The sequence below is a fragment of the Nanorana parkeri genome, unplaced genomic scaffold (genome assembly GCF_000935625.1).
Source record: "Nanorana parkeri isolate BGI_ZX_2015 unplaced genomic scaffold, ASM93562v1 scaffold459, whole genome shotgun sequence".
NCBI classification, from domain to species: domain Eukaryota; kingdom Metazoa; phylum Chordata; class Amphibia; order Anura; family Dicroglossidae; genus Nanorana; species Nanorana parkeri.
In genome coordinates, this window is record NW_017306727.1 from 387,201 (window position 1) to 400,505 (window position 13,305).

The 13,305-nt window shown below is 39.7% G+C and overlaps 1 protein-coding gene across 1 annotated transcript in view; it reads right to left on the minus strand.

Annotated features, from left to right (window-relative positions):
• The window catches only part of LOC108790270 (probable threonine--tRNA ligase 2, cytoplasmic), a 41,838-nt gene that overhangs the window by 10,006 nt on the left and 18,527 nt on the right, over positions 1–13,305 (minus strand). The window contains exons 8-15 of the mRNA XM_018560493.1: positions 10,797–10,987; positions 8,789–8,912; positions 6,252–6,373; positions 4,608–4,725; positions 3,722–3,786; positions 2,730–2,808; positions 1,627–1,773; positions 302–400 (exon numbers count right to left, since the gene is read on the minus strand). Coding sequence (XP_018415995.1) covers positions 302–400; positions 1,627–1,773; positions 2,730–2,808; positions 3,722–3,786; positions 4,608–4,725; positions 6,252–6,373; positions 8,789–8,912; positions 10,797–10,987 — 945 coding nt within the window. The remainder of the gene's footprint in view (positions 1–301; positions 401–1,626; positions 1,774–2,729; positions 2,809–3,721; positions 3,787–4,607; positions 4,726–6,251; positions 6,374–8,788; positions 8,913–10,796; positions 10,988–13,305) is intronic.

Here is a 13,305-nt window from a genome sequence, read left to right on the forward strand (position 1 = left end):
TCTTACTTACCTCGCCGAGCGTCGCGTCACTGCTGCTCGGTGTGCGGCGCTCCGAGCGGGGTCATCTGGCAGTCTCCGGCCACCTAAATTAGGACCCGGAGACTGCCAGATGACCCCGCTCGGAGCGCCGCACACCGAGCAGCAGTGACGCGACGCTCGGCGAGGTAAGTAAGAAGACGCGCTGGCGCTGACTCGAGTATAAGCCGAGGGGGGCACTTTTCACCCAAAAAAATGGGCTGAAAATCTCGGCTTATACTCGAGTATATACGGTAATTCATCAAGACAGAATTAGTGTACTCACCCTGATAAATTCAATTAAAGTGTTATATATATGAGCTCCGTGAGGCAGGAAAAAACAGCTACCTGGACTTAAATCATGGAAAAAGAAGAGTTCCTGGTCCTAGAATACAAAACACACCAAAAGATTATTTAAAGAAAACAAAAAAAGTAATCCATCGAGAAGGAAATACGGCAGCTGACATTACTGAGCTCATTTATGGAAATACAGGTTGTCTGGTTGTCATCAAATCAAATAACAAAATCTGCAGCACTTATACCTTCATACCACCCTACACAGTATATATTAAATAGATACGTTCTTATAATCAGTTATAACTCAGTAGAGTGCAAAAACAAATGTATTTATACACATACCGTATATACTCGAGTATAAGCCGTCCCGAATATAAGCCGAGGTACCTAATTTTAGCAAAAAAAACTGGGATTACAGAGTCCCATGACACCGGGGAGGGAAAATGGCTAATTGGGCCCAATTTGGACATTTTCACTTAGGGGTGTACTCACTTTTGTTGCCAGCGGTTTAGACATTAATGGCTGTGTGTTGAGTTATTTTGAGGGGACAGCAAATGTACACTGATATACAAGCTGTACACTCACTACTTTACATTGTAGCAAAGTGTCATTTCTTCTGTGTCGTCACATGAAATGATATAATAAAATATTTACAAAAATGTGAGGGGTGTACTCACTTCTGTGAGATACTGTATATAGACAAGTCCATTCAAAGTAAAAATAACTTTAGTGAAAGTCTCTTATATAAGCCTCTTCTCTTCATTTATGTGCTATGCGTTTAACTTTATATTACTGTCTGGCTGTCACAGTGATCCAATGGCTACAATAATTTTAAGAGTTGAAACAAGTCGGCAGATCAGGGTTCCTGCTTTTAGGACTCCAATCTGCATACAGGTTCTGGTTAAGTGACTTAGAAATTATCCAAATAAAAGATAGACTAGTATTTTAAGGGGCCCATTCACACCACTGCATTGCATTAATCATATGATACCGTCCGATTAACACATGATATTGCATAGTGCACCTAGCATGCGTTACCTTTCACTAGGCGCATTTCCATTCAAATAAATGGCAGCACAACGTACTTAGCGCAAGGTAACACACACTCGGTGCTCTGTGCAATAACCACATGGTATGGTGCGATTGACGCAATGCTATGGTGAACTATTCACATTACAGTCCAATACCTTAGCTTACAATAAGCAAATTTGTATCAATTATTTTTGCTCTCTATTCTACTGATCAATACAATCTGTACATTTAATACCAGTGTTAGTTGTTTTTTTTTTATTTGAGAAGAAATGCAGTACAAACCTTCCCAATCTTTCTGTGGTCTCTGTTCTTGGCCTCTTCCTGGAACTGCTCCCATTGTTTCATCAGCTTATTATCAGGAAATGATATTCCATATATTCTCTGCAGAGTTTCCATGTCAGCCTTTCCTTCCCAATATGTAGAAGAATTCTGAAACATGAATCACTCTTTACAGAAGGAACACCAACATTACTGCCACTGCTTTGTAGACCAGAAAAGTGCAATTCTAGTGCCAGTGAGGTGATACGATAGCCTGTCTCTATCACTGGGGAATCATTCTTCAATATGTTGTGACATGGATAAATGACAAATAGTACAGGTTTTGTTTGGTTAAGGGGGTATTATACGTAAACAATATCCATTTAATCTTTATCCCCACTTTAGTAGAATTTGTCGGTTGATTTGCACAATATTCTATTCATAAATAACTCCAGTTTGCTAAGCACACTCTACAGCTGGCCATAAACTAGTTGATTTTTTTGCAGGGCTAAATAAAAAAAAGATTCTTGATTCCCCAATCCACACTAAACAGGGGAAATCCCCCGCCAGGCTATTGTATTCTGACAGCGACACACCCACCAAACAGTAAGTGCTGCAGAATGGATACGGCCACTGTTCGGATGAGAAATTTGGGACCAACTCCTTTGCAAAAATCTATTGAAAAAAATGTAATTTTGTTCCCTGGGGGTGTGTAAATGGTTTCTCCCAAAATGTACACAGGGACAAACATTTTGTATTTCCTCATGCTTTTTAACCCTGTAAAAATGGTCACAGTGATGGAGGGCCTCCCCAATGGGAACACACACAGCAACAAAAACCTATCCAAAACTAGAAAAACGTTTTGGTTTGAAGTTCTACTTTAATAGAGAAATATTGATTTTTTGTGTATTTACATAGTGCCAGGAATCTGCTTTTATAGATGACACTGATGATCACATCACTTCCTGCCCCAAAAGGACCTTACAATCTAACGTGTATAGAAGATGCTGTTAGCACAACGCTGTCATATAAAGTAGAAGGTAGGGGGTCCCATGACCTCATTTGGAAAAGATAAACGTTGGCACTGCCAAATGACATGGGAGTAGTTATCCCTGCAGGTCAATTACCTTGTATAATTTCAGGGCTTTAATCTTCCCTGTGTGCCTCACATGTGGCCCTCTGCACAGATCAATTAGTGGACCACACCTGGATGGGATAATATAAATATTTGGTTATATTTTCTAGTGAATAAATGAATGAAGTCATTCATTAATGTATACAAGTTATTGAAGCTGTCACTGTAGTACATGAGCTGATATTTTACACTATTATGGTCAAACGTTTGTGGACACCTGGCCATCACCTATACAAGGTTGTTGGACATTAAAAATTTATGACCATTTAGCCAAAAGAGCGTCTGAGAGGTGAGGTACTGATATTGGGTGAGTAGACCTGGCTGACAATCGGCATTCCAATTCAGCCCAAAAGGTAGTCAGCAGGGTTGAGGTTAGGGCTCTATGCAGGCCACCTAAGTTCCTTCTCATCAAACCATGCATTTATGGACCTGGCTTTGAGCACCTGAATTCAATAATTTGGAGCGGTGCCCACAGGTTTTTGGCCACATAGTGACACATACTAGAAAGCAAGTAATAATTCAAACAGCATGCTTATATGCGTTTTAAACAATATGCAATTAAAAGGGTCAGTCCACACAAAACAGATGTGTTAGTTTACGCGATAATGTTGGCAGGGTAAATCATAGATCAGCTTCTTTTATCTCTTTAGATAAAATGCCTTACTGCTGAGTTACCAGCACCATGCTCCACCTTTGCTACTGAGGGGTTTTTCCTTTCCCCACTGGATTTTAATTTTATATTACATAAAATGCATCAGGCAAAAATGAATCTCTTCCTGTTGCAGCAGGAGAATTATGACTCCATAGTGCACCATGTCATAGCTAGGAATGCTCAGCTCATATTTCAGTTTCACCATTGACAAGTACCATTGAAAGCAAACTAAGTCTTTCAAAAACAGGTCACAACACACGGGTGTTAAACACAAATACATTCCTGCATTTTTTCAGTGTGATTTCAGTGGACAAAGCTCAATATCCGATCACCTGTACACGGTTGTTGTTGGTGTGTCAACCTTTTCATTCAAAATGCGGCACTTGAACTTGTTATACTACGGGGAAAAACACATATTAGGAAACGCAATTAAATATAGTATAAGTATAAAAGCAGTAGAACATTAGCAGTTATTGATTTAAAACACCATCTCTGGAATTTATAAATATTGAAGCAGACACTCTTCAGAAGAGTTTCTGTGCCACATATGACAAACGTTGGCGAATGTGACAAATTCATGAATACATTTGTCACAACTCCTGCCTTTTGCACAGGTCTTAAGATCTTAAGGACACCGAGTGGCCTAGCTTAATTGGTTGCTAGGATGATGGTGTCCACTGGTATCCTAGCAACCAATGACGTTTGCTAATAGGTTGCTGGGATGCTACCACCAGTGGCCTAGCAGCCAACAATGAGGGGGTACAAACTCCTCACTCCCGGCATAAATTAGTCCAAAATGACATGCGTCTTATCTTTTTGGAAATAAGGAAACTGGTTATATATGTCTTTATAAATTCGTTGCAGCCATTGCAACATAATGTAAAAGTGTCACTGTTAAGAACTACCTGAATTTGTTGCACCAGTCAGAAATAGGATTAGAACTGTCACACTATTTTTCTGACTTTGGCACATGACATTGGTAGACAGCATTAACACCAGAAAAGTGTCACAAATGCCATATGGAATCACCCCCAATGTCCATTAAACTGCTATAAGGTGAGACACCTGTGATTTGGGTTTAAAGATTCTAAGCTAGGACACGATACTCAAATGGTAATGAGGGTTATGAAAAGGCCAATGCTATTTTCACATCTGTTAAAAGCAATTGTGACGGAGATCAGTGGAGCAATCTGTACATTAACATTCTGCCTTCATTACCTTGAACATTTCTAATAGTAGCTCTTTGCTGACTTCCAACCTCTCAAAGGGTTGTTTCTCCTTGATGATGGCTTTACACATGTTCTCCAAGACAGGAAACTCATTGCTGGAGACCCCTCTAGAAAGATGACAGCATACATTTTACAGCAAGCAATCATTGCTACAAGCAATCATTTAAAGCAGTGTTGCATTGTTTTCAAATGTACTTTTAGTAGCCTTCATTATAAAATGTTCATCTAAGCTTTTACATATATCTTCATATCTTGTCCAGTGCACTCTGGAGCCCCAAATCTCGGTGCACTTCATTAAGCATATACTTTAGTTAGGAAGCAAGCACTTCTGCCCTACTCCCACACCTCACTATCAGTCAGCAAGGCTGGTTATCACCTTTGCTGCGTGGATCTAAAAGCATATGAAAGCATGTGAAGAGTAACCAACATCTACTATCAAAATGCCTATACACTGGCCAGTTATCTGATAAAACAACCCAGGCCTAAAAGACAATCCTAGAATTTGGCAGAAGTGCTGGTGAAACCAAGAACGTATTTGTATTGCAGTGGGCTGCTTAGCCTTGTCTTAATATCTGTCCAAAACTATTTGTATGCTATACACATTACACATTTTACTAAGTTACTCTTTGTGCAGATATATAAATATTCTATGCATCTGCCCAACTCTAGACAAAGCTTTATTTCATTTAGATAGCATGAAGAATGGCTAGAGCCATCATCTAGGCCGTCTGTGCCATTATTTGGGAGATTTCCCCTTGCCTTCTTTCAGGGCAGGAGGGGATAATAAATTTCCCCAACTGAGACATGACCAAAACAAACATTTTAGTAGATTGGGGAAGTTTGGAACTTCTGACAATGTTTATATTGCTGTCCTGCCTTCCTGTCCTGGTGACAAACTATGCAACCCATTGCTTGTATATGTGTGATATGGACGAAGAGAGGGAGAATCTCTTTAATGTAGTCACAGACAGAAAAAAATACCTCACAAACATTTGGAATCTTATCTGAAACTTGGCTGGAGTGAAGTTTTAAGAGGGCTTAACAAGTCTTGGTGACAAGGACAAATGGTGGCAAATAGATTTTATAAGGTGACACTGCTGTTAAGACTTTGTACTGTGTATAAGTGAAATGACTTTAACATGCTGTGGATATACATTCTAAAAGTTGATCCTGGAAGGCCAACGGTGTTAGGATTACATCTGCTAGTAAATGCAGTGATCATGAAAAAGTTTCTACTGGTGTCTGAATGATGTGATGATGAATCAGGCACTGAACTGCATCATATATTCATGCCACGTGTTATGTTCAAGTGCCTAGTCTTAAGCCATCCGACATTTACATACCAAGCAAATAACCTTTAGCTGATACAGACAATATAAATATGTCTGTGTGTGTGAGTGTATATATATCTATATATCAAGACTAATGGTATTTTGTACATGTCTAATGTAAAACTAGGATCTGCACAAATAAAATATTGTAGGATGCATTGAATATTGTTAATAAAAGATTACTTTGTATTTTATGGATACTTATTTATATTGAGAAACCTTTAAACACTCAATAAAATAATGGCATTTAAATGAATGCGACTCTTCAAGGCCCCGAGGTCCTAAATGCAGAACTAAAGTACCTGTCTTCTAAGAACATATCATAATAAAAGCCATTTTCAATGGGTGGCCCGTAGCACAGACAGCCTCCATAGTAACCCTCCATGGTCTCTCCAAGAATGTGGGCACTGGAGTGCCAGTAGACCTACAAAGAGAAAGTTCTCAAGCATTACAACGGCCTTCTCCTTATGAACAGATTTTTCAGAAAAAGACTTACAGGCTACAAAAGTTATTACAATACAATCAAAATTGGAAATCAGTTAATGAAATTGCATAGACTATTTTTCTTTAGGATGCACTGATACACTGATAGGTGGAAGTCAGTTATAGTAGTTATATAAAAGCTATAATAGTTTTGAGACAATGTTATTTTTTAACCTTTTTAAACTGATGTTTTACATATTTTTACTATATGTATTGTGGCATTGTGAGGCAATACCACGGTGTTAGGTGGCCTCAAAGTCACCCAGGGTTCTCAGCCAGAGGGGCTGAGTGGCTCCAGGAAGACATTACTGGTACCAGGAGAGAACTGCCTTTTCAGTTCTTTCTGGGTTTTCTGGATCAAGGTTGGGATCCTGGAGCCAGGAGATTTCTTAGAGCTCTGGGTGGGAAGAAATCTCCATTCCTGGGTCCATGCTTTGGTGGTGACCAGCACCTGATTGTGCACCTGTGTACATCCCTCTTGAAGAGTGTGCTGGGATGTGTTCAGGCCCCCACCTGTGAGTCAGGAGAGCTCCACCCCGGAGTCAGTGTGGAGGCCAGGGCAGCAGGGAGCTGCGGGTTTGTGAACCATATTGAGAGGATTGGCATGTTATTGCTGTTGTCTGGAGGAACCAGACAGTGGCCCTGAAGATTGAGGCCGGAGCAGCAGTGCTGCGAGAGAGACTTGTTAAAAGACTGGGACACCTTGAGTGTACGTGACAACTCGAGGATTGGTGAGCCCCTATCTGTTATGCTACAGCAAGCTATTTATGTTGGATTTCGTGTTATCTATCGTTTTGAAAGCAAATAAACTGCATTGTACTTGCACCTCCGGTCTACAGTGGAGTGTCCTTGTTACAGTATACAATCTTAGCTTAACAAAGGTTGAATACACATACGTGTTCTAGTGAGAAAGTAGAGTAATGCTGCTTCCTTTCAGGCTCACTCTATTTAAAAAAAAACAAAAAAAAAACTTCCATAACGAGGTAGTGAGAGTAAGGGAAAGAGTCCATTTCAAGTTCGGCTACAGAGCTCTGTAAAACAAGCTTTTATTTTACAACACAATTAAGGAAAAACTGGAAATCCTGAAGCTCCACCATCTGATGGTTGGATGTTCAAATGCTTATGCTAAAAAAGATAATATACACGCACACACATACATATTATATATATTTCCTAGCTCACTTCATTTCAGCATACCAATGGGTTTGCTCCACCCCCATTCTGGATTAGGACCACCATTCACAAGAGTATCAATTCCCCCTCCTTCACTCACACAATGTTATTTTTCAGTCTTCACTCAGGTCACCTTCAGGAGTTAGTCTTATTTATTTTTCATTTTTGGCCCTCCCCAGAAAAAAAGTTACCCCACCCTTGCTTCATGCTCTCCCGGGTAAATTTTATCCCTGTGGTGGCAAACCCACTGGATGGGATATACAGTACCTGCGGTGTCAGGGTTCTATGTTTCGAGTAACCTAAATGGTTGTATTATTTTAAGGGGTAGGTAAATGTGGACTCATTTGTTTAGGTTCTCTTGTGTTTACCTTTCTGTCTTCCTTCCGATAAACACACACACACACACACACACACACACACTGTATATTGATCTATTGTCCTATGGTTATTCTCATTCTCCAATGTACAACGCCATTAGACTTTGAGCTGCTTCACTATGGTGGGACATTTAGGCAGCCTATTCAAAAGGTCAGATACCTTAGAGATTATGTGAACACCTTGGCACACTGCCTGTAACATTGCCCAATTTGGAGAAAGTAAAAAATGTTGCTTGGCGCACAGGAGTACGTCGATGTTTAGAAGTAAAGCAAATGCTATCCGTCACTTAAATCAATAAAATCATTTTGAAAATGTGCTAAAATGGCAGAGACAATCTAGCATGTATTCTCTGTAAAAATCCCTGTCATTTATAATACATTGAGGGGGAGATGCATGTATACATATGACACATTCACATGTATGATTTTACACAAGGTATAGCAGGCAGTAGCCCATACCAACAACCTTCTACTTATCTCACTATTGTAAACTGAATTTGGATTGCTTGCAACAAGCTAGTGCACTTTACATCCATATTAAGTGTGCCGCCCCAACAGGGGCATAGAATATGAGATGCATAGCCTCAGTTAATATTAGCATTGTTATAGTAACTCTGGAAGCAAAGAGTCCAGTGTCACCTTGGTTGCTGTCATTTCTCTGCACCCTAGGGAGAAAGCCGCAAGCTTGACTGGACAACCTCAGGGCAATTCTATAAACGGTGCAGCATGCACATTATGTTTGATAACAATTGATAAACCCAGTTGATGTATAAGGTATAATGATTTCCCAAGGCTATTTCACTTACAGCTTGAGCTTCTTCATTGTCGAATGTCAGCAGTTCGAAAGTGCAGTCTCCCTCAAGTGGACGATCGAGGTCCCACAGTTCATTATTCACTTTGGCTATTATGGTGTTTTCTGCCAAACCATGGCTATGCAAGGAGAAAAAAAATGACAAACATGTTTTCCACGGTGGAAACCAAAAAGAGCCATAGCAGTTTTTTGTTGGGCAGTTTTATTTTTATGTATAAAAATTTCACAAACACTTAGGAACCCATGGTCCAGAATTCAACTCTTTACTTATAAGAATCTAGTAACAGCATACTGGAAGTCCATAGTTTCACTGCGCTATTTTACATTTAAGCACTCAGAATTTGGCATGGGCATTAAGCTCTCATTCACACCTACAATGTAGGTGCGTTTAGGGATTCCTACAACAGAAACTTGTAATTGCCTGCAGCAGGAATCCCAAATCTGCTATTTACAAGTGACAGCTGTCATCTGTTCAATTTAGTGATCGGGTGGCAGTGACTGCATTTGAAAGCGGCAGAACGCTGGCATGCCACTTGCAGTCATATGTGATACAATTACATGCGGTTAGGAATCAATCACTATCCTTGGATGCACAATCGATGTGTTCAGGGATAGTGATCGATTCCTAACTAAATGTAAATCGTATCACATACCATTACATGCGGTTTTCCAGCGTTCTGGTGCTTTCAAATGCAGCAGCTGTCACCCATTCACTAACTTGAACGGGTGACAGCTGCCACTTGTATATAGCAGATTTGGGATTCCTGCTGCTGAAATACGCAAGTTGCTGACGCAGGAATACCAAATCGCACCTTAACATGAAGTGTGAATAAAGCCTTAGGCTCAGACCTTTAGACACTGAAAACAACTGCACCTATTCCCCCTAAACTATCACCTGTGACTAACACTTATCATCACCATTACACCTATCTTATGAATACCCCCAACCCTACCCCCTAACAATAAAACATGATCCCTAACCAAGCCCGTAAAATAACCCAGTAAATGCTTGACCCTTATACTGAGCCTTAAAAGTAACCCCCTAATACTGAACCTAATCTTAATGCATAAATTAACCCTAACACTAAACCTAATCTCTCCCCATAATCTAAAACCTTGACCTAAAATTTAGGGACATATTTTTAAAGCAGTTAATCTGACAGTCACCAAACATTCACTTCAGGTGAATCCTGCTGGTGCGAGTGTTTTAAATGACAGTGATTGATTCAGGACCTGCAAATGTTTGGTGAAAGCCACATTCACTACTTTATAAATAAGCCCCTTAAACTTAAATCTCTAACCCCTAAGCCTAACTGTACCCCAACCACCCTTAACTTAGCTATCCTCTAAGTGTCAGTTAACACCCTAGCGTTGTGCCAAAGGCATGGTCCCTGTGCATGCTAGGTACACTGGTGCATTATTAGTATTAGTATTATTATAATACACGATTTATATAGCGTCAACAGTTTTTGCAGCCCTTTACAATATAAGGAAGCCATTACAATACAATTCAAGACAAGATGCAAAAGGAGGGCCCTGCCCCTGAGGGCTTGCAATCTAAAAGGGAGGAGCAAGTGATACATGAGAAGGTAGCTGTATAGGGGTGAATTGTTGGAGAATGTGATGGTTCAGTGGTTAGTTTGAGATGGAATAAGCTTCCCTGAAGAGATGAGGCAGTCAGAGTAGGAGATAGATGGACAGGTTAGGGTAAAGATTTCCAGAGGATGGGAGAGACTCTAGTGAAGTCCTGGAGGTGAGCATGGGATGAGTTGACAAGGGAGCTAGAGAGCAAGAGGTCTTTGGAAGAGCGGAGGGGAAGGTTAGGGTGATACTTTGAGACAATGTTTGAATGGCACCCCATTGCACTTTACAGCAAGTGTGTGTTGCTGAACACCACAAGGTGCCCCAGAAAATGCATCAAGTATGTTTGTGCTGAGGTTTAAAAAAAACAAAATTGTGGTTAATGGTATTAATGTATGACTAATATTTTGCGCCAGTCTTACCTGATTCCAGCAGCTACTTTATATGGTGTTGTCCTCCAGGATTCCCCATCAATCACTTTCCCATCAGGCAAGATTATCTTTATGGCTTTGGTCTGGTTTGCCATCCGCTCTTTAAGCAAGGCGTCATGTTCCCGTTTTAAGGCATCATAGAGTTGTAGTCTGTCCTTTATAAATGCTGGTGCCGGACAAGCCTACAGATGAGAAATCACAGATCAATCCTTATATATTATTATATTCAAAATTGACGATACCATATCTAAGCCTCAATTCCATGATGCCACCATATGTCACTTACTGCCTAGGATTAGCCGTCTCTGCTGTCATAGCCCATCTTCCGCCAACTGCCTCCAGTATTTCCACTTTAACAGCTATTTTATATTTCTTACATGCTCCCATTCACATAGCAAAACAACAACAAAAATTGCTGCTTTCATTGTACTCGCTTATTTCTGAAATCATTTTTGTAAAATTTTCCTCTGGAAGGCAAGATGCGCTGGACAGGTTACTGTTTATGATAATTAGCCCCGTTTATACTGTGCTGGCAAATCTAATTATTGGTTGTAACCTAGATTTGAACACTTTCTGTTCTAACAAAAGGGATAAAGATCTAGAAGCATGGTATGTTAAAGAGGGGAACCACAGTCTGTCTTTATATGGGAGCAGCCAGAGTTTCCTGTCAGTTTGAAAGTGTACAGGTAATCTTGTACTCTTTACAATGGCCTGCTACACAGTGAGATCTGAAAAGGTAGGAAATATTTTTATTGTTTTTAGGTTTGCGGTGTGAATAGGAACACATAACAAACAATGTGGAAATACACTTTAAGTCAAACAGACTGGATGTCTATGGTCAGTTCTCTTAAGAGAACTGAAGCCACATTTTTTTTCTAGTTTTGGATAGAGTAGGGGAGGGTTTTAATCAGTCAGCTTTTTTTGCCATCTGTGTCCCATTGGGGAGATTTCCCTTCACTTCCTGTGCACTAGCCACAACAGAAATTACATTTCTGGTGGTCAGTCAGGGTCTCCAGGACTGATGTCCCCATTAAAAGATTTCCCATCTATTCCTGTTCTGATGACAACCCAAAATTCAGGATTTTCTTTCACTGATAATGGTCACCTGGACAAATAGAGAGAATGAATCTTCTTTACGGGGACACAGACAGCAATAAATATCTGACAGGAGTTCTAATCCCTCTCCACTCCCAACAAAACAGAAAAAAAAAGTTTTGGCTTTGGCTGCACTTTAATATTGGTCTTTGATGTATCAATTACATAGTTACATAGTTACACATCAATATTTAAAGTATGTGTGAAAGCATGATGCAAATATGTGCCATGTTGTAGATATGTTAAAAAAGTAAAAGCATTTTCCTCCGAGATGATGTGCATAGTCACAAGTCCTAGTCACATGTGCCAGAATTCCTGGAAGTAAAGGGAGATCTAGTCATCTGCCCTTAGTAAAAAATGAAGGAACACAAGGTATGCAAAGCCTGCACTTATCAAGAAGTGTGTGTTTGTAGATTGTCATTACTAAACATTTCTGAAGGTGTCTTTGTTGTCACTTCAAAGATATGAGTAAAAGTTCTCATTAATAAAAGCACTACATTAGATACATTGTAAATAATATCAAGCATTAAAAGGAAGTTTTGTAGCAGAGACAACCCACTAATATTAGTCAATAAGCCTCAAGGTTTTTAGCACACTTTTAGATCACTGCATACAAAACAGGCACATTGGCCAATACAGAATAGCTGACAGTCTGGTAGTAATAATAAAAAATGATACTCTGTGTCAGTTCATGAAGTTTAAATCAGCTATTTGCAGTTATTGTTAAAGTGTACCTGTAGTTTAATTCAAATAGCAAAGCAGCAGCTTGCTCAGAGTATAACTGGTCAGAACATTCAGTTATCACCTCTGAGCTGCCCAGAGACTCTTGACATTGATATGCAAACGTAAACTTGTTCTAGATAGGCATTTTTACAAGCTCTTCTTTTTTTCAATTATCCCATCAATTGTAATTTGCAAATTAGTCACTAGAGAGATCTGTATGCGGCTCAGTGCTAACTGCTTAAAAAATAAATATGAGATAATAGATCAGCCACGCAGGGAGGGTATTGTTTTCAGTGAATTGGCAGACTCGAATGTGCACTGTTAGAAGCAACAATAACACATATTGATAAATTATAACCAACCTAAATCTCTTTTAATATGTTTATCTAAAAACATGGAAAAAAAAAGAAGACTACAAATTCCTAGTCACATGACATCTTATCATTTGGCATTTGGGCAGTTGCCTGGTTTTGTATCCTTAACCACATTCACTCATGTCCAAATCAGAACATCTTGCTGCATTGCAGTAGATAAAATCATCAGGTCAGATGGTGGTATATTTGGCTCGTCCACCAACCATGAAACAGATTGGGGTCAGTTCAAATGACTTTCCCCAAAAACATATACATCACTGTTAATAGTGTGTCCAGAAGTCAACATCAGGTTCTTTTTTTTCACTTTC